The 18,093-nt window shown below is 49.5% G+C and overlaps 1 protein-coding gene across 7 annotated transcripts in view; it reads right to left on the bottom strand.

Annotated features, from left to right (window-relative positions):
- kifc3 (kinesin family member C3) overlaps positions 1-16,903 on the bottom strand; it is a 29,263-nt gene extending 12,360 nt beyond the window's left edge. The window contains exons 1-7 of one of the 7 annotated variants that reach the window (XM_061813409.1): positions 16,449-16,903; positions 16,024-16,264; positions 7,908-8,044; positions 5,678-5,832; positions 4,143-4,272; positions 3,903-3,946; positions 3,709-3,774 (exon numbers count right to left, since the gene is read on the bottom strand). In XM_061813409.1, the coding sequence (XP_061669393.1) occupies positions 3,709-3,774; positions 3,903-3,946; positions 4,143-4,272; positions 5,678-5,832; positions 7,908-8,001 (489 nt within the window). In that variant the 5' untranslated portion in view covers positions 8,002-8,044; positions 16,024-16,264; positions 16,449-16,903. Of the gene's footprint in view, positions 1-3,708; positions 3,775-3,902; positions 3,947-4,142; positions 4,273-5,677; positions 5,833-6,240; positions 6,366-7,907; positions 8,045-12,159; positions 12,452-16,023 lie in introns of those variants that run through there. The other 6 variants (XM_061813410.1, XM_061813408.1, XM_061813411.1 and 3 more) reach the window with 6 other exon arrangements.
- Positions 16,904-18,093: the final 1,190 nt, after the last annotated feature.

Below are 18,093 nucleotides of genomic sequence, written 5' to 3'. Positions count from 1 at the left end.
AAATTTGTGGATCTGCCCAGATGTGAACTGGCGTGTGTGTGAGCAGGGTGGACGACAGACCTGACTCAGTTCCAGCAGTTCTGTCAGGAAGAATGGGCCACGATTCAAGCGGAGTACTATCAGAACCTTGTGGAAGGAGACCCGAAAACCTTTGAGCCAAATCATCCAGTTCAAAGGAGGACGCACAACTTTTGACCTCAAGGAAAATAATATGAAATTGTCTCAAAAATTCTCTCTCTTATTATTGAGGCATTCAACAAAACAAAGTCATTTTGGTGATGCTGACTGACCTGAAGCAGGAGAGGACTTGCCTTCTTTTCCTTTCGGCTTGTCCCGTTAGGGGTCGCCACAGCGTGTCATCTTTTTCCATCTAAGTCTTATCTCGTGCATCTTCCTCTCTTAACACCCCAACTGCCCTCACCACATCCATCAACCTTCTCTTGGGTCTTCCTCTCTCTCGCCCTTTTGCCTGGCGGTCCCATCCTCAGCACCCTACAACCAAGATACTCACTTTCTCGCCTCTGAACACGTCCAAACCCTCCAAGTCTGCTCTCTCGAATCTTGTCTCCAAAACATCCAACTTTGGCTGAGCTCATTTCTAATCCTATCCAACCTGCTCACTCCGAGCGAGAACCTCGACATCTTCATTTCTGCCACCTCCATTTCTGCTTCCTGTTGTTTCTTCAGTGCCACCGTCTCTAATCCGTACATCATGGCCGGCCTCACCACTGTTTTATAAACTTTGCCCGTCTTCATCCTAGCGGAGACTCTTCTGTCACAAGGACACCAGACACCTTCCGCCAGCTGTTCCAACCCGCTTGGACCCGTTTCTTCACTTCCTTAGCACACTCACCATTGCTCTGGATTGTTGACCCGAAATATTTGAAGTGGTCCACCCTCGCTATCTCTTTTCCCTGTAGCCTCACTCTTCCCCCCTCCACTTTTCTCATTCACGCATGTTTTACTTTGGCTAATCTTCATTCCTCTCCTTTCCAGTGCGTGTCTCCATCTTTCTAATTGTTCCTCCGCATGCTCCCTGCTTTCACTGCATAATCACAATATCATCTGCGAACATCACGGTTCAAGGGGATTCCAGTCTAACCTCATCTGTCAGCCTATCCGTTACCGCCGCAAACAGGAAGGGGCTCAGAGCTGATCCCTGATGCAGTCCAACCTCCACCTTAAATTCCTCTGTCACACCTAAGGCACACCTCACCATTGTTCTGCTGCCATCACACGTGTCCTGTACTATTTTAACATACTTCTCTGCCACACCAGACTTACGCATGCAGTACCACAGTTCCTCTCTTGGTACTCTGTCGTAGGCTTTCTCTAGATCACCAAAGACACAATGTAGCTCCTTCTGACCTTCTCTGTACTTTTCCACTAGCATCCTCAAGGCAAATAATGCATCTGTGGTACTCTTTCTGGGCATGAAACCATACTGTTGCTCGCAGATACTTACTTCTGCCCCGAGTCCAGGCCTCCACTACTCTTTCCCATAACTTCATGGTGTGGGTCATCAACTTTATTCCTCTATAGTTCCCACAGCTCTGAACATCCCCTTTGTTCTTAAAAATGGGAACTAGAACACTTTTTCTCCATTCTTCAGGCATCTTTTCACCCGCTAGTATTCTGTTGAAAAAGTTGGTCAAAAACTCCACAGCCATCTCTCCAAATTGCTTCCATACCTCTACCGGTATGTCATCAGGACCAACTGCCTTTCCATTTTTCATCCTTTGTAGTGCCTTTCTGACTTCCCCCTTGGTAATCCTTGCCACTTCCTGGTCCTTCACACTTGCCTCTTCAACTCTTCCTTCTCTCTCATTTTCTTCATTCATCAACTTCTCAAAGTATTCTTTCCATCTGTTTAGCACACTCCTGGCACCAGTCAACACATTTCCATCGCTATCCTTAATCACCCTTACCTGCTGCACATCCTTCCCATCTCTATCCCTCTGTCTGCCCAACCTGTAGAGATCCTTTTCTCCTTCTTTCGTGTCCAACCTGGTGTACATGTCTTCATATGCCTCTTGTTTAGCCTTTGCCACCTCTACCTTTGCCCTACGTCGCATCTCGATGTACTCCTTTCGCCTCTCCTCAGTCCTCTCAGTATCCCACTTCTTCTTCGCTAATCTCTTTCCTTGTATGACTCCCTGTATTATGGGGTTCCACCACCAAGTCTCCTTCTCCCCTTTCCTACCAGATGACACACCAAGTACTCTCCTGCCTGTCTCTCTGATCACCTTGGCTGTCGTCGTCCAGTCTTCCGGGAGCTTCGTTTGTCCATCGAGAGCCTGTCTCACCTCTTTCCGGAAGGCCGCACAACATTCTTCCTTTCTCAGCTTCCACCACATGGTTCTCTGCTCTACCTTTGTCTTCTTAATCTTCCTACCCACCACCAGAATCATCCTACATACTACCATCCTATGCTGTCGAGCTACACTCTCCCCTACCACTACTTTACAGTCAGTAACCTCCTTCAGATTACATCGTCTGCACAAAATATAATCTACCTGCGTGGTTCTACCTCCGCTCTTGTAGGTCACTATATGTTCCTCCCTCTTCTGGAAATAAGTGTTCACTACAGCCATCGATCGATCACAACTCTCTCTCTCTGGGATGCTCAAGACTACTTCGTCTAGTTCCTTCCAGAATATCTCTTTCAACTCAAGGTCACATCCTACCTGTGGGGTATAGCCACTAATCACATTGTACATAACACCCTCAATTTCAAATTTTAGTCTCATCACTCGATCTGATACTCTTTTCACCTCCAAGACATTCTTAGCCAGCTCTTCCTTTAAAATAACCCCTACTCCATTTCTCTTCCCATCTACTCCGTGGTAGAATAATTTGAACCCTGCTCCCAAACTTCTAGCCTTACTACCTTTCCACCTGCTCTCTTGGATGCACAGAATATCAACCTTTCTCCTAATCATCATGTCAACCAACTCCTGAGCTTTTCCTGTCATAGTCCCAACATTCAAAGTTCCTACACTCAGTTGTAGGCTCTGTGCATTCCTCTTTTTCTTCTGACGATGGATCCGGTTTCCTCCTCTTCTTTGTCTTTGAGAGAGGACTTGCCTGATTTGACAAAATCAGACAAAACATGACATTGTGCACACTGTACGTAAACGTCTGGCTACAACTGTACTCTGCACTGTCGCCATTCCACTTTGTGCCGATTTTATCAGCCTGATCGGCATCAGCCGATAATTGTGTGAATCACAATCATTTCCACAGTCTTCGGTGCCTTCAGTTCCTGGTCGCGTCGACCGCAGCAAAGCTCCGGCGTCTCCACTTCCTGTTGATACGCACACCTATGGGCAATTTAGAGTCCTCGATCAACCTAGTGTGCATGTTTTGGGATTTGCGAGGAAACCGGAGCCTCCAAAGAAAACCCACGCAGGCACGCGGAGAACATGCAAACGCCACACAGGCGGGGCCGGGATTTGAACCCTGGTCGTCAGAACTGTGACGTAGACGCTCTTAGCTGTCGTCCGCTGAGGTGCCGCGAAGAATGAATACTATTGATCAAAATAATTGCAATTGTTGCTTAGCCATCATAATCGTACAACCCGGATGGGTATTCAAAGAAATCCCGTTTGCTGTGCGGTGTTCGCAACGCATCCCCCGCGACAAATGAGGGACGAACGCCAAATCAAATGAATCTGTGAATGACAGAAAGTTCTGGACTTGACTCACCAGTCCTGAACGAAGTCTCTCCACTTCCTGCGTTTGCTCCACTAGCTTCTTTTCCAGTTCCTCCACCTGCACAAACACCCGCACAGTTGGTGAAACGTTCTCTTTGCAGCGTTCACGACATCACAACACGAAGTTCGAGTGTGGCTCAGGCGAGCCGGACCAGGGGACCGCGAGATTGTGATCCGTTGACGTACCTGTGAGTGCAATCGTCTGCTCAGCTGCTCTTTGTCAACACCACCTGACACAAACAAGCCGAACATCTCATCAATACTGTGTCAGTGCAGGGACGTCAAGTTTGTGGCAGTGAGATGGGGGGGGGGTCAAGAGGCATCCGTATGGATGTCAAAAATATCGGGATTTTTAGTGGCTTAATGATCAAGGTCCATGACGGTGGAGCATTGAAGGAGACCGTTTAGTCCACGAGCCAAACTCACCAGACCCTGCGACGCGGTCCTCCCTCGGCCGCCCCCCTGCCGGTGTGTGTTGTTGCTGGAACAGACACTGGCGCGCGGCATCTTCTTCGTCCAGGCGAGCCTGCAGGTGGCGCACTTTATCCTGGAGTGCCTGAACGCACACAAACGTAATCAACATTTACAAACAAATGTTTTGTTTCAATGGGGTCCTAAACCTGGGGTCTGCGGACCGCAACCAGGCCATCAGCGGATGCCGAAAAAGAACAGCTTCACTGCAATTTTTTTGTCAGTGTAATTTTATTCACTTAAGTGGAAACGATTTAGGATTTGATGCAGGCAAAAATATATTGATGAAAATTTGAGGGTTTTTCAAACCCGCTCTCGTGCTCCGTGAGCGCCAACCTCAACTAACACCGGGGCGGCGGAGAGCGCGAGGGTCCCGTTCTCCGAGCACGGCAATTCTCCCCACTAATCGGACTCGGCGTTCCGCAGGGATTATCCGCACGGCTTTGTGATCCGTGTGATCGGCTCCATTAGCCAAGTGTACACGCGCACGCCCGGCGAGTCCAAATGCCGGCGGCTGTCAACAATACAAGTACAGTAAAGGCACTTTTTGTCAGCTTCAAGTACATCCTTTAATATCTATAGTTTTGAAAACAAAAATAGGAATTGTTTTTCCAATATAATCACCACCGCTTCCTCAGCTACGCTAATATCTTGCCCCGGTTCATTTTGTAATGGTGCTACAAGGATATTGTTGAAAATGCAACCATTTTTGTTCACAAATTTCCGATTGTTCATATGATTTGAAACCGGAGAATATACACTCAAAGTGAATATTTTCAATATATATATATATATATATATATATATATATATATATATATATTTGTAATTATTTGCAGCAAATAAAAGTGGAAACCTTTTCACCGTCACTATTTATAACTTATTAGGCCGCGGAGATAGCGGTCCAGCCCGCGTGATGTCAACTGAGGTCCTCGAACCCAAACGAGTCGGACGCTCCTGGACTATCCATCCATTCTAAATTTGGGTTGTCCAGTTCAAGGTGACGGGATGCTGCAGCCCATCCAAGCGGGCTCGGGGAACGAGGCCGACTACACCCTGAACTGGTCGCCAGTCAGTCGCAGGGCTCAGAGAGCCTCGGACGTCAACTCGCATAACACCCGCGCCGTCGCCGAGTGGGAAGAGAAGCCACGCCGCTCGGACCCAAGTCAGGCATTAGCGACGCACTCCTTGACAGCAGACCTTAACCACACCTCAAAGCGTTCATTTTGTGTCCCCCGCTGTGGGTTGTACTCACACCAACCAGAAATCAACAGATTCAAGATAAAAGACATCACATGCGCTGAAACTAGGAAGCAAAAGAAGAAGAAGGAAAAGGAAGTAGGAAGAGAAGTGGCACAAGAAGCAGAAACAACAGAAAAAGAAGCTCAGACCAAGACCATGAGGTACACCAGGACCACATCAGTGCAGGTCCATAAAAGTCTATGACTGAGCGTGTTGATGCGAGACATAAAAATCATTTGACAATTTACCTGGATGAGCTGCTGCTGCTCCTGCTGCATGGGCGCATTTGATTGGCTCAGCTCGGCGCTCGGCAGGGGGTGCTGAGAGAAGGCGGGGCTGGGCAGCGACAGGAAGGAGGAAGCCTCATCCTCGCCTTCACTCATCAGGAAGTCCACGGAGCTCGCTGCGCGCGCGCGCGCGCACACACACACACACACACACACACACACACACACAACACAACACGCCTTGAGTGACGCACAAACACTCGTTGGCCGCCGCGACCACGACAAATTAAACGTGTTCTAGGTGTTGCGCTGTGGCGTGAGCGTGCGCACCAGCAGCAACACTAAACAAGGCTGCTCTTAATCTTTGAGATGATTGGCTCACTCTAATCAGGTTAACAAGCAGAAAAAAAAGTGAACTCTTTTTAGGTGTAAGCAGCTCCATGTCAATGCACTTTCATCATTCTACCGCTTACCACCAGATCATCAAAATGTTCTCCCTCTTCTTAGCACTCCGTGCACTAACTGGGCCAAATGTAAACAAAGCTTCCGAACAAACATTCACGCAGGTGCACAAACACACGCACCGTCCAATGAGAAGTCGTTCTTCCAGAGGTCTCGCAGACACGGTGCGTGGCCAAGGTCCCACGTCTTTCTTGGTCCAAGCATGACCCTGGGACCCCCCCAGCACCCTCAAACACTTCTGCACCGCCTGGGGGGTGACAACACAACACCCAAACTTGCAGTGCTTGCTTACTTACTTATGCACGAACGCTTCCTTACAGTATGAACGTACTTTACGATGCACTTCCTTGCTTACTTAGCGCCGGTGTGGGGTCCAAATGTGGTCAATTTTGTATTTTGCACACTATTGGTCAGACGTTTTTTGCAAATCATTTACCATTCGAAAGTGCTGCAAATGGCCGACCGTCTTGGAGAATGGATTTTGCGCGGTTCAGTAGATGTGCCGTTTCTGGCCATCGGGAAACGGGAGCTTTTTGGGGCGTCCGACGCCGGCGCTACTCACTTGATTCAAACAATTCTTAATCAAAGCAAAGCAAAGCAAAGCAAAGCATCCCACCTATGCCTCAACATCTCATGAGAGCCAAACCATTTCAACTGTTCCGACGATTCCCCCCTCCCCATCCAAGCCACTCCTATGAATCCCACTTCTGCAACGCGGCATTCGTGGTTATTTGCCGGTGTCGGGAGTTGACGCGCATCCCCGGCCGTCCCTCCGAGTGATATCTTTCATCACTTTGGCCGCAGACCCACCGGCGCAAGGATTTCCCGTCGTGTGATCTGACAGCTCGTGACAAATTGCCTGATGTAGCTTTTTAAATACAAGCAACAGACTTTGTTACACGTGCAATTTAAAAGTAGATGATGGGGGGGGTGGGGGCTGGGGGTGTTTGTTCACAATGTCCCTCAAAGGTTATGCAAACAGGAGCCAGCCAACCCAGAAGCCTTCACTAGAGACCGCCAGCGTCAGACCGGATGAACGCCACCCAATGACTGAAATGCCTGTCGGCAACCTTCTTCTTTTCCTTTCGGCTTGTCCCGTTAGGGGTCGCCACAGCGTGTCATCTTTTGCCATCTAAGTCTTATCTCGTGCATCTTCCTCTCTTAACACCCCAACTGCCCTCACCACATCCATCAACCTTCTCTTGGGTCTTCCTCTCTCTCGCTCTTTTGCCTGGCAGCTCCACCCTCAGCACCCTTCCACCAAGCTTCACCGATCCCAAAATCTACACCAAGGTCAGGGCACCGAGTCGAGTGTTTTTGGGCCGTGTGATGAAAAGCCAAATTGCAAACTACACACAGGAAACCTGAGCCCAGAACCGTGAGCCGGGTGTGCTGACCCCCCTCGGTACTGAATAAAGCCAAACTCGCTGTTCCTGAAAAACAGCACCGCGGTCGTTACGACGGCAACATTCCTTCCATTTTTCCGGCTGCTGGGCCGGAACACAATAATTGCGCACAATGTACACACACGATGGGCAGTTGAGGCAGAGCGCAGACCGTTACCGTACGTGCCAAACAGTGAACGGAGTGACGAACTGACATTTGCATTTGTCATAACTGAGCCTTGGCGATGTTGATGATGATTGCCATTAATGATCGTGTTACATTTCAGAACCTTCTACCTCATTTCATAGCCTGAAAACAACCAGTACAGCTCAAAAGGGTTATAAACACACACACAAAAATGTAAAAAATTTGAAAACTTTTGAAAAAAATTGTCCGAACTTACCTGGGGTGATAATGACATGCAGCTGGTATGCAAAAAATGTTGTGGGGTCAAGTCGAGGGTCGCTTTCGCGACACGAGCCACGACAACAGCACATTCACTTTTGCTACCTTCGCACGATTGGATGCCGTCGAGAAGGGCTGAACGAAAAAAAAAAAACCACTGCATACTATACCCAAATCAACATCTAATGTTCAAGAGACGTTTACACGACAAGAGCTCAAATGCAACAATATGTCGTGACCACATGACCCTTTTAAACTGCTCGCCTACGACAACGTTAACCGATTGCATCGCCTTCGACGGGAAGGCCGCCCCTGCCAACATGGCACAGCCGACCGCCGTATCTAATCTTCATTTCTACGCCAGCGTCTGCCAAACACAGAGATACATTTGTTGAATAATGGTGACTTTGTCAGATACAAAAGGCCATTTTAAGTTCCAAGTGAACACGCTTTTTTATCCGTTGTATCTGAAGTCCGTTTCCTAGTTTGTTAAATCTAGGTTCTGCCGTTTGATTAGTTTGTTTGTTGTGCTCACACCGCTATTTGAATTTGACGCACACCTCTTCTTGGTTTCAGAACGCAAGCCCATCCTTTGGGCCGCTGGTCACTGTTAGACATTGCACAGTACATGCTCTGCGCATCGCCGTTGCGATCTAAATGGAAGAACAACTTCTAGTTGGACGGTGCGCAATCCAAACACAATTTACAATAAGTTATTAATATTGTTGACCAAGGTTTTCAGGGTCTCACACGCTCTGCCGAAAGCCCCCCCCCCCCCCCCCGACCCGCAACTCAAGGAACACACAAACACGGGTAGTCCAACAACGTCAAGGCTCAATACATTCTTCTCATGGGCCATGAGTGGGGATCAAACTATACGTCCATTGCATCGCCCCACATGGAGAAATTACAACTACTACTAATCATAATCGATTTTGCTTATACTGCACTTTTGTAGGCACTCAAAGAGGCTTTCCAAGTTCATGGCTTATTCCATTCCTTGGTGGGAAGCAACTCGGGCAGCCACAGCTCCTGATGGAAGCGTAGCTCGTAGCTGCCATTCCGCACCTACGGCGCCACAGAACAGCTAACCGCATCCGTCCGCGGGCGAAAAGCGTTGAGGGACCCAACGGTGAGTTGTCGGATGACATTTTTCCGACGAATAGGCCGAATAATCGGGTACCGGAATTTTACTCTGCCAAATATCGGAAATGACGTCAGCCTCCCAAAAAAATCCAAAGAGGTCGGGCTCTATTAGAATTGTGACGGGATTTGCCCCAAGTGAGGGTGCGCTCGCCTAGTTACTTGTGGACCCGGATAGTGGCCTCAAATGCTCAATCCAAAGCCCTTTGCCGTATTTGGAAGGGCACCAATGGACTCAGTCATCAATCACTACGATAAACGCGACTTTTTCCACAGATGCCTCGTGAATAATCAATGAAAAATGGAGAGTGTCTGCTCGCAGACCTGGCGGCTGACTGAACGCCGACCACGGAAACAAAGACAACGTCGACACGCCACAGCCTCCGTTTGACCGTGCGCGTCTCCGTCTTCCATTCTCACCTCCTTCCTGCCTTCATCCTCCTCCTCCTCAGCAGTGCCAACGGCGCCCAGCGACCCCTCACACGATCACATACGCCTGCACACGCGCTTTCATCCTCCGCGTTTCCCCAGCAACAGCAGGCGCGGCGTTATTGTTTTAGCTCCGCCCCTTAACCCAATCCAATCAATATTTCACCATACAACCGAGTGCGCTGCGACAGACGCGGACGCCCCAGACGTCGAATATCCCAGTCACCGCAGATGGTGCAAAATTAGAAGCTTTCTTCAGCTTTTCTTTTTCAACAACGTCAACATAAACAAGAAACACGTTCAAAGGAAGCGCCTCGTCCTCAGAGCTTTTTCACTCACAATTCATGTATCAGACGAGAAGGGATCGCGCTTTAAGTTGCTGTCATAATTGAAAGCGCCACTAGTTTGGCTTTTTACGCCTGCATCGAGTGACTCTCGACACATGGACTTTGGATAAAAGTGTGTCCCTCTCACAGCCGCTTCGGTTTGACCCGCTTTTCATGGGCTGAAGACCGGCCCCTTTCCTCCGATTGGTGGCCTCAGTCTGCGAGCGCACGTGATGTTGACACTGCCGGCTGGGAGATGAGAGGTAGGTGGAGATCATCGCTAGTGACGCCGACCGACAGGCACAACAAATCACAACGACCTTCGCTATTGACGCTGATCGACAGGCCCGACAAACTCCGACGACCTTCGCTAGCCATGCCGACTGAGGGGAACGACAAATTCCAACGACCTTCGCTAGGGACGCCGATCGACAGGCCCGACAAATTCCAACAACCTTCGCCAGGGACGCCGACCGACAGGCCCGACAAATTCCAATGACCTTCGCTAGTGATGCCGACTGAGGCGAACGACAAATTCCAACGAATCTTCGCTAGGGGCGCCGACCGCCAGCCCAGACAAACTCCGACGACCTTCGCTAGCCATGCTGACTTAGGGGAACGACAAATTCCAACGACCTTCGCTGGGGACGCCGATCGACAGGCCCGAGAAATTCCAACAACCTTCGCCAGGGACGCCGACCGACAGGCCCGACAAACTCCGACGACCTTCGCTAGCCATGCCGACTGAGGGGAACGACAAATTCCAACGACCTTCGCTAGGGACGCCGATCGACAGGCCCGACAAATTCCAACAACCTTCACTAGTGACGCTGACCGACAGGCCATACAAACTCCGACGACCTTCGCTAGCCATGCCGACTGAGGGGAACGACAAATTCCAACAACCTTCGCCAGGGACGCCGACCGACAGGCCCGACAAATTCCAATGACCTTCGCTAGTGATGCCCACTGAGGCGAACGACAAATTCCAACGAATCTTCGCGAGCGGCGCCGACCGCCAGGCCAGACAAACTCCAACGACCTTCGCTGGCGATGCCGACCGACAGGCCCGACAAACTCCAACGACCTTCACTAGTGACGCTGACCGACAGGCCCAACAAACTCCGACGACCTTCGCTAGCCATGCCGACTGAGGGGAACGACAAATTCCAACGACCTTCGCTGGGGACGCCGATCGACAGGCCCGAGAAATTCCAACAACCTTCGCCAGGGACGCCGACCGACAGGCCCGACAAATTCCAATGACCTTCGCTAGTGATGCCCACTGAGGCGAACGACAAATTCCAACGAATCTTCGCTAGGGGCGCCGACCGCCAGGCCAGACAAACTCCAACGACCTTCGCTGGCGATGCCGACCGACAGGCCCGACAAACTCCAACGACCTTCACTAGTGACGTTGACCGACAGGCCCAACAAACTCCGACGACCTTCGCTAGCCATGCCGACTGAGGGGAACGACAAATTCCAACAACCTTCGCTCGGGACGCCGACCGACAGGCCCGACAAAGTCCAACGACCCTCGCTAGTGATGCCAAATGACGGGCCCGAAAAATTCCAATGACCTTCGCTGGCAATGCCGACCGACAGGCCCGACAAATTCCAATGACCTTCGCTAGCAATGCCGACCGAGAGGCCCGACAAATTCCAACGACCTTCGCTAGTGATGCCGACTGAGGCAAACGACAAATTCCAACGAATCTTCGCTAGGTGCGCCGACCGCCAGGCCAGACAAATTCCAACGACCTTCGCTGGCGATGCCGACCGACAGGCCCGACAAATTCCAACGACTTTAGCTAGTGACGCTGACCGACAGGCCCGACAAACTACGACGACCTTCGCTAGTGACGCCGACCAACTGGCCAGACAAAAGTCCGACAAGCTTCACTAGTGACGCCGACCGACATGCCCGGCAAACTCCAACATCAGGGCGGCTAACCCTGACTTTTGCCAACTTTCAAAAACCTGCTCATTTAACACCCCCCCCCTCGCCCAAGTTGCTCGCGGTCAGTCACGTACAGGCAAAGAAGATGCCGTGGGGGGATGCGAGCCGGCATCCAAGTTAAGCGCAGAGAGACAGGATACAGATCAACGGGCCTGCAAACTCCAAACAGGCGAAGCCGGGATTAGAACCCCGGTCCTCACAACTGTGAGGCGGACGCTCTAGCCGGTCGTCTCCGGTCACCGTGCCGCCAATCAAGAAATAAATCGAACTAAATGGGAACATCCACCCACCCAAGTACGCAGCTGTCCCGGTGACTGTCGATGGGGCAGACGAAGCGTTTACGGACGGGGTTCGCAATCGGAGCACGCTCGAGCTAAGCCGACCCTTACCTGAAACCTCCGTCACCGGGCCGCCCGTCTTCTCGCCGCGCTTTCTCCTGCGTCGCGCCGCCGACAAGAGACCGGGAGTCCCGAAGTCCTGGGCGGCCTCCTGCCTTTGGCCAGTCTTGACGCAAGCGAGCACGAGCGACACGACCAGCGGGCACAACACCAACATGGTCCAGACCAACACGCTCACCGTCACCTTAATCGAATCTCAAAGCTCAACGGATGCTTTCTGTGGGAATTTGTGGAGCTAAAGAAAAACTGGGACTCAAATTCAAGGTGAGAGAGGGAACTTCAATAAGAGTTGGAGAAAATATACAAATACAGCTGCACAGAAGATTAACCCCACCACCATCTGTTGCAGAGGACGATGACGACGATGACGTAATACGATGATGCTCACGGACGTTTCGGGCTTAAGCGCACGTGCGCACTCACGGGATGCTTCATTAGGAATATAATAAGAGGTGCAACAATTTCTTCGATCGATAATTTCTATTCAATTCAATTATTTACTGCGCTGGATCGGTTTTCATGTGCGCTGAGAGTCTGCGACCGCTGCCCAGTTGCGCATCTTAGAGGGAACATTGGCCAACACTACACACACACAAAAAAAGCTTGCCATATTTCAATATCCACGCATTTGTACTCAGAACAAATTTCACGTGTTCCACTGTGCAGATTTGCGAGTGGGATGCCCGTCAGATCACAGTGACTGCTTACGTCAAATGAAAAATATCATATACATTTATTACATAGAGTTGCGTCCGTCCACACAGACACACACAATCAATTTATATTGAAGAGCCACACACAAGCTGAACCACAGTGTGTGTGTGTGTGTGTGTGTTTCAGAAAAGAAAAGAAAATACAAAGACGATAAACCGGAATCTGGCGGGAGTCGAAGAATCAGAATCATTCCTTTCATATGAAAAGACTTAAAAGTCAATTCTTTTGCAGACGCAAAACCGGTCCAAATGAGCGCGTGCCCTCGTCGAACTTTGACATCTGCACATTTGTTGATTGGAAATTTGTCTGACACCAGCAGGCTGATGGAAATTTCTCTCCATTCCAAAGTGCCCAAGACAAAAGAATACTGGATAAAAATGAAAATGGATCAAATAAAAATACAGCTGCTGCAGCGACACTTAAAGGGCAAGGAAAGGAGGCAATTGGAAATTCTCCAGTGTTGTCAACGCTGTGATTGCGGACGGAATTTAAAAAAAAAAAAAAAAAGTTTCTCCCCAGTGGAAATTTGCATCTCTTGCCTGACGGGAGGAAAGTTGACCGCAAAACTGCTTGAAGAACGAGCAGATGCAAAAATTGAATTCGAGAAAGGGCGGCACGGTGAGGCAACCGATTACAATGTTGGCCTCATATTTCTGAGGACCGGGATTCAAATCCCAGCCCCGCCTGGGTGGAGTTTACGTATTCTCCCCGTGCGGCTGCGATCGGCTGGCGACCGGTCCGGGGCGTACCCCGCCTCTTGCCCGATGACAGCTGGGATTGGCTCCGGAACTCCCGTGACCCTTGTGAGGATAAGTGGCCCAGAAAATGGACAGATGGACCATTAAAGATAGCAGCGATCCAATCGGAGGAAGGCCTGATGAGAAATGCGGCCCTCTTAAATTCCCAACCCTATCTAGAAGAGCTTGAAAAGGGGCATCCTGGGCATTTCCTTCCTAAATTATTGTGTAAACATGATGAAAGACAACAAAGATGATTGAATGCATTGTTTTTTTAATGGGCGGGATGGAACTATTCAAGTAAGCATAGGGTAATGGCGCCACCTTGTGGCTCTCAATCTAATTTACTTTGCTTCAAATTTGGGTGGTGCGTGAGGACTACTCCTATAATGCAATCATCCTGATTGATTAGTTGCAAAATTACTACTAAAAAAAAATGACCACATTTTTTAAAAATGGGTTTCTTTGTATGTTTCCGACATACTCGGCGGGGGAAAAAAAAAAAGACGATTCTGAGTCTGACTGACAGCTCAAGCCGGCCAACGACAATCATGCGACACATGAACCGCAACGAGCGCAGAAAAAAAGGAAGCTAACGTAACCCTTCGGTAGACTCAAGGGCACTTGATACTCCTGCGGTCGGCGTTCCACAAGGCGTTGCATCACGTAAGGGTTAGCTAACGTAACCTAACCCAACCTACGCATTGCCCCGCGTAGCACTTCTGTGTAGCTCATCATGCAGATGCGTTCCCCCCCCCCCCCCCAAAAAAAAAAGTTCTCTGCGCAGAGAAAGCCGTAAAGCTCCTCACTCGCGATTGGCCCGTTTTGGTCACGTAGTGATGACGTGCTCGCCATTCTTCTCGGTTCCACACATCACCTACATCGCTGGATAATGAAATGCATCATGTGCTGAGGAAACTAGCCAACAAGCTAACCGCACAACATTTTCAAAACTGCGCACGTCGGTTGCGCTCAAGTAAGGCAAACGAGGCGCAGGAGAGCCACAGTGACATCAGCGTGGTTGGAAAGAGGCCGACTACAGTCGTCTTGTTATTTGGGAGGTCCTTTTTGGCTTGACAACAGAGCCAACCTTTCTGCAGGACTTTTGGGAGGAAATTGTTAAGACCTACCAACAGCACATTTTACCATTTAACAACATCACCGCATACGGTAGCGCAATGACCGCGATAAATGCGGCGACTCTTCGCTCGTCCCAAGCGATGCCCGAACAAAAGTTTGATTCCCGACGCCGCCTTCAGCAGAGTTACGGCTTATGAGTGGACGTCCATCATGCAGAAAAGACGCGATTCCTACGTAGCAAAAGACACGATACTGCGTACAAAGTCACAAAAGGAGGCTTTGCTTGACACGCTGGACAACTGTTAGGAAATGTCATCCCGCTTACATTCGAATGGAGTGGCGATTCCAAAACTTTAGTAAAATGGATGTTGAATCCGAGCTCCGTCAAATGGATTCTTTCGCCACAGCCGCCGAATTGGCATCAAGCCCCATCACTGAACCGTACACCCGTCTTATAAATACAAACCTCAAATTTGAGACGTCTGACACCTCCCAGTAAGTTCTAATTTCAAAACCTTTTGAATGGATATTTTTCACATAATCATACTTTTAAAACACAGAAGCCATCATGATATTATCACAGCGTTGTCGCAACAGCCAGGCATGAAGATTGAGAAATGAAATCTTGTCTACATTGGCCAGCACCAGAATCATGGAAAATTGTTCATTTTTTTGGTCAATTTAAAATCCTGTTTTTGAGTGAAGGGAAAGAAATTTCAAATGTTTTCATCCCGTCCATGATAAAAACGCCAAGACAAATAAATGATCCAAATAAGTGTACGTTGCAAGTTTTTCTTGTGACTTTGAATGAGGTTAAGCTCTTCCTCTCTTCTGTCTTTTATTTGGACTTTAGTTTGCTAACAAAATGTGTTAAGTGCATTGCTTGATGGTTCCATTTCTGGCAACTGTCATGTTGGGTTGTTGTTTTCTTATATTTTGGGGCAGCCCAAGCGGACTGCCAAGCCATCCAATGGCGTCATTCTCACGCGTCACCATCGTTACCGCAGCACGGCGCGGCCCGTCAATCACGTGATCAAAGGCTGCAAGAGCTCCGTCAATCAAACTAGCTTCATCCCACCGGTCGCCATGGAGACACGAACACGTGTCTCTGCCGAAGCTTCTGTGACGTTAACAACTCTCCCCCCCCCCCCGGTCCCCTTGCCACCCAGAAAAAAAAAAAAAAAAAAAAGAGAAACCGGCATGGAACTTTCGAGAATGGCAAATACATGGAAATGGCGGCGGCGACGGACACAGACGCAACAAAGCAAGAAGACGGACGGACGGACGGACAGCGAGACTCTGAAGGCCAATATTTTTTGGTTACCTTTGATGAAAAGCGGCGACTCGTCTGCTGCTTTTGGTTCTTAGTTTCCGTCCAAAAAAAGGGGCCGCCTCGTCGGCAAGATAGCACAAGTGGACGCGTCGTAGCTTTAACTTGAATGGCGACAAAAACGTTGGCGCCAGTGGAACATTTTCCGGTGGCTTTCCGCTGATGCCTTCACGGACTTGCTGACTTGTAGGAAAACCTAGCATCACCAAGTTGCGGGCGCAAACGTCATGAACGGCTTGAAAATGGAGACATGGATTTTATCGTTATTGTTGCCATGTACATGCGTGAATGTCAATCACGTGTTTCAGAAATAAGGACTCTCTACATTGCATGATTGACAGACTCTTTGAAAAAGATGAAGCCGAAGAAACTTGTGGCGTCACGTGGGCCGGCTTGTCAAGCGTGGAGAAAGTACCTACCGTACAGCATTCCTAATAACGTCGAGCGTTTCCATGAAAGTCGCCCAACGTAACCAGCCCACAAGCACACTGAACGCTCCTCCCGCTTTCCTCGATTAGGGCGACATCTTCCGGTGCAAAAGAATCAACGCAGCCGCTCCAGAGTGACACAAAATCAGGACCAAAGCCTTCATCAGGGGTCGTCGAGTGCTGGACTCGGCACTAGACAAGGGCGGGGAAAACACGGTGGAACGAGGGAGCGCCAGATGGTGCCCCATCTCGTCACAAAATGGAGCACAAGTCAGAGACAGCCCTGGCAATGTTTTCCTTCATTTCAACCTCAGGCCGGAGGATGGATGGCAACTGGTCAATGTCCTGAGCGGAACCGGCACGGGAACCTTTCAACACAAATGGATATTTTTGACATTAATCTGAGATGATCATCGTGGCCCCTGAGTGAACTATAAACAAAAAAATAAAGTTTGACGATTAAGAAAATGTATGAAGAAAACGTTTACTATTTTGTTTTTGCTAAGGCTCTCAGAAGGTGGCAGGGTATGTGCCAGTGAGGGCCCTCATTTTCCCAAAATGTCGTTTTTTTTGGTTTTGTTTTGGTTTTTTTTTTTTACACACAATAAATTAGTGATTATATCTATTTGAAGTAATAATGCCGGGAGAAGGTTGATGGATGTTGGAGAGGAAGACGCAGGAGAGGGAAAAAGATGACGCGCTGTGGCGACGCCATACGGGAATAGCCCAAAGGAAAAGAAGAAGAAGAAATAATGCTAGTTTTCATTCCATCCATCCATCCATTTTCCGAGACGCCTATCCTCACAAGGGTCGTCGCAGTGCTGGAGCCAATGCCAGCTGTCATAGGGCAGAGGGGGCGTACACCCGCAACTGGTTGCCAGGCAACTGCAGGGCAGGTTAGATGGGGACAGAATCACAATCCCACCTTTCGGCAATTTAGAGTCTCCAATGAATGTAGTTCTAATTAATAATAATAATAATTCCTTTTACAGGACGGGCGAACTACCACACGACCAACCATTTTTCCCCAAAACTGGTCAAGGTCGAGTCTGAAATGAAACATCCAAATCAATCTTGACTTATAACACGGTCAAATGGGCTGGATCGAGTTCCAGAACCCACGAACCACTTTTGTCAAAGCGCGATCACGGCAAAGCTAAAAGCTAAGCAGCGCTTCAGTCTTAGCATTAGCTACCAGCAGGATAGCGCGATCACGATGGTGCGCCACCCTTTGGAAAGGATCGTTTTGGGGGGGGGTTGCCCACCAAACGCTGCATCCAGCGCTAATAACGCTGCTGAATCTTGCTCGAAGTGACGTCTTGGTGTTAACCTTCGCAAAGGTGGGAAAAAGTTTGCACGTTCTCCGCGTGCCTGCGTGGCTTTTCTCCGGGTGGGCACGCCCCCACCCCCAAAACATGCAACTCTAAGTTGACCCGTCGGTGTGATTGTGAGTGCGGCTGTTGTCTGTCTCCGTGTGCCCTGCGATTGGGCCGCCTCCTGCCCGTTGACAGCTTTGGTAGGCTCCGGTCCCCCCGACACCCTCGTGAGGACAAGGGGCTAACAAAATGGATGGATGGACATTACAGATGTTTCACGTTGCTTTGTCACAGGCTCCTCCGCCATGCCATTGACCCGG

This window comes from Syngnathoides biaculeatus, chromosome 3, assembly GCF_019802595.1.
Source record: "Syngnathoides biaculeatus isolate LvHL_M chromosome 3, ASM1980259v1, whole genome shotgun sequence".
NCBI lineage: Eukaryota > Metazoa > Chordata > Actinopteri > Syngnathiformes > Syngnathidae > Syngnathoides > Syngnathoides biaculeatus.
Note: the sequence above shows the minus strand (reverse complement) of the source record. Positions and strands in the feature narration are given on the sequence as shown.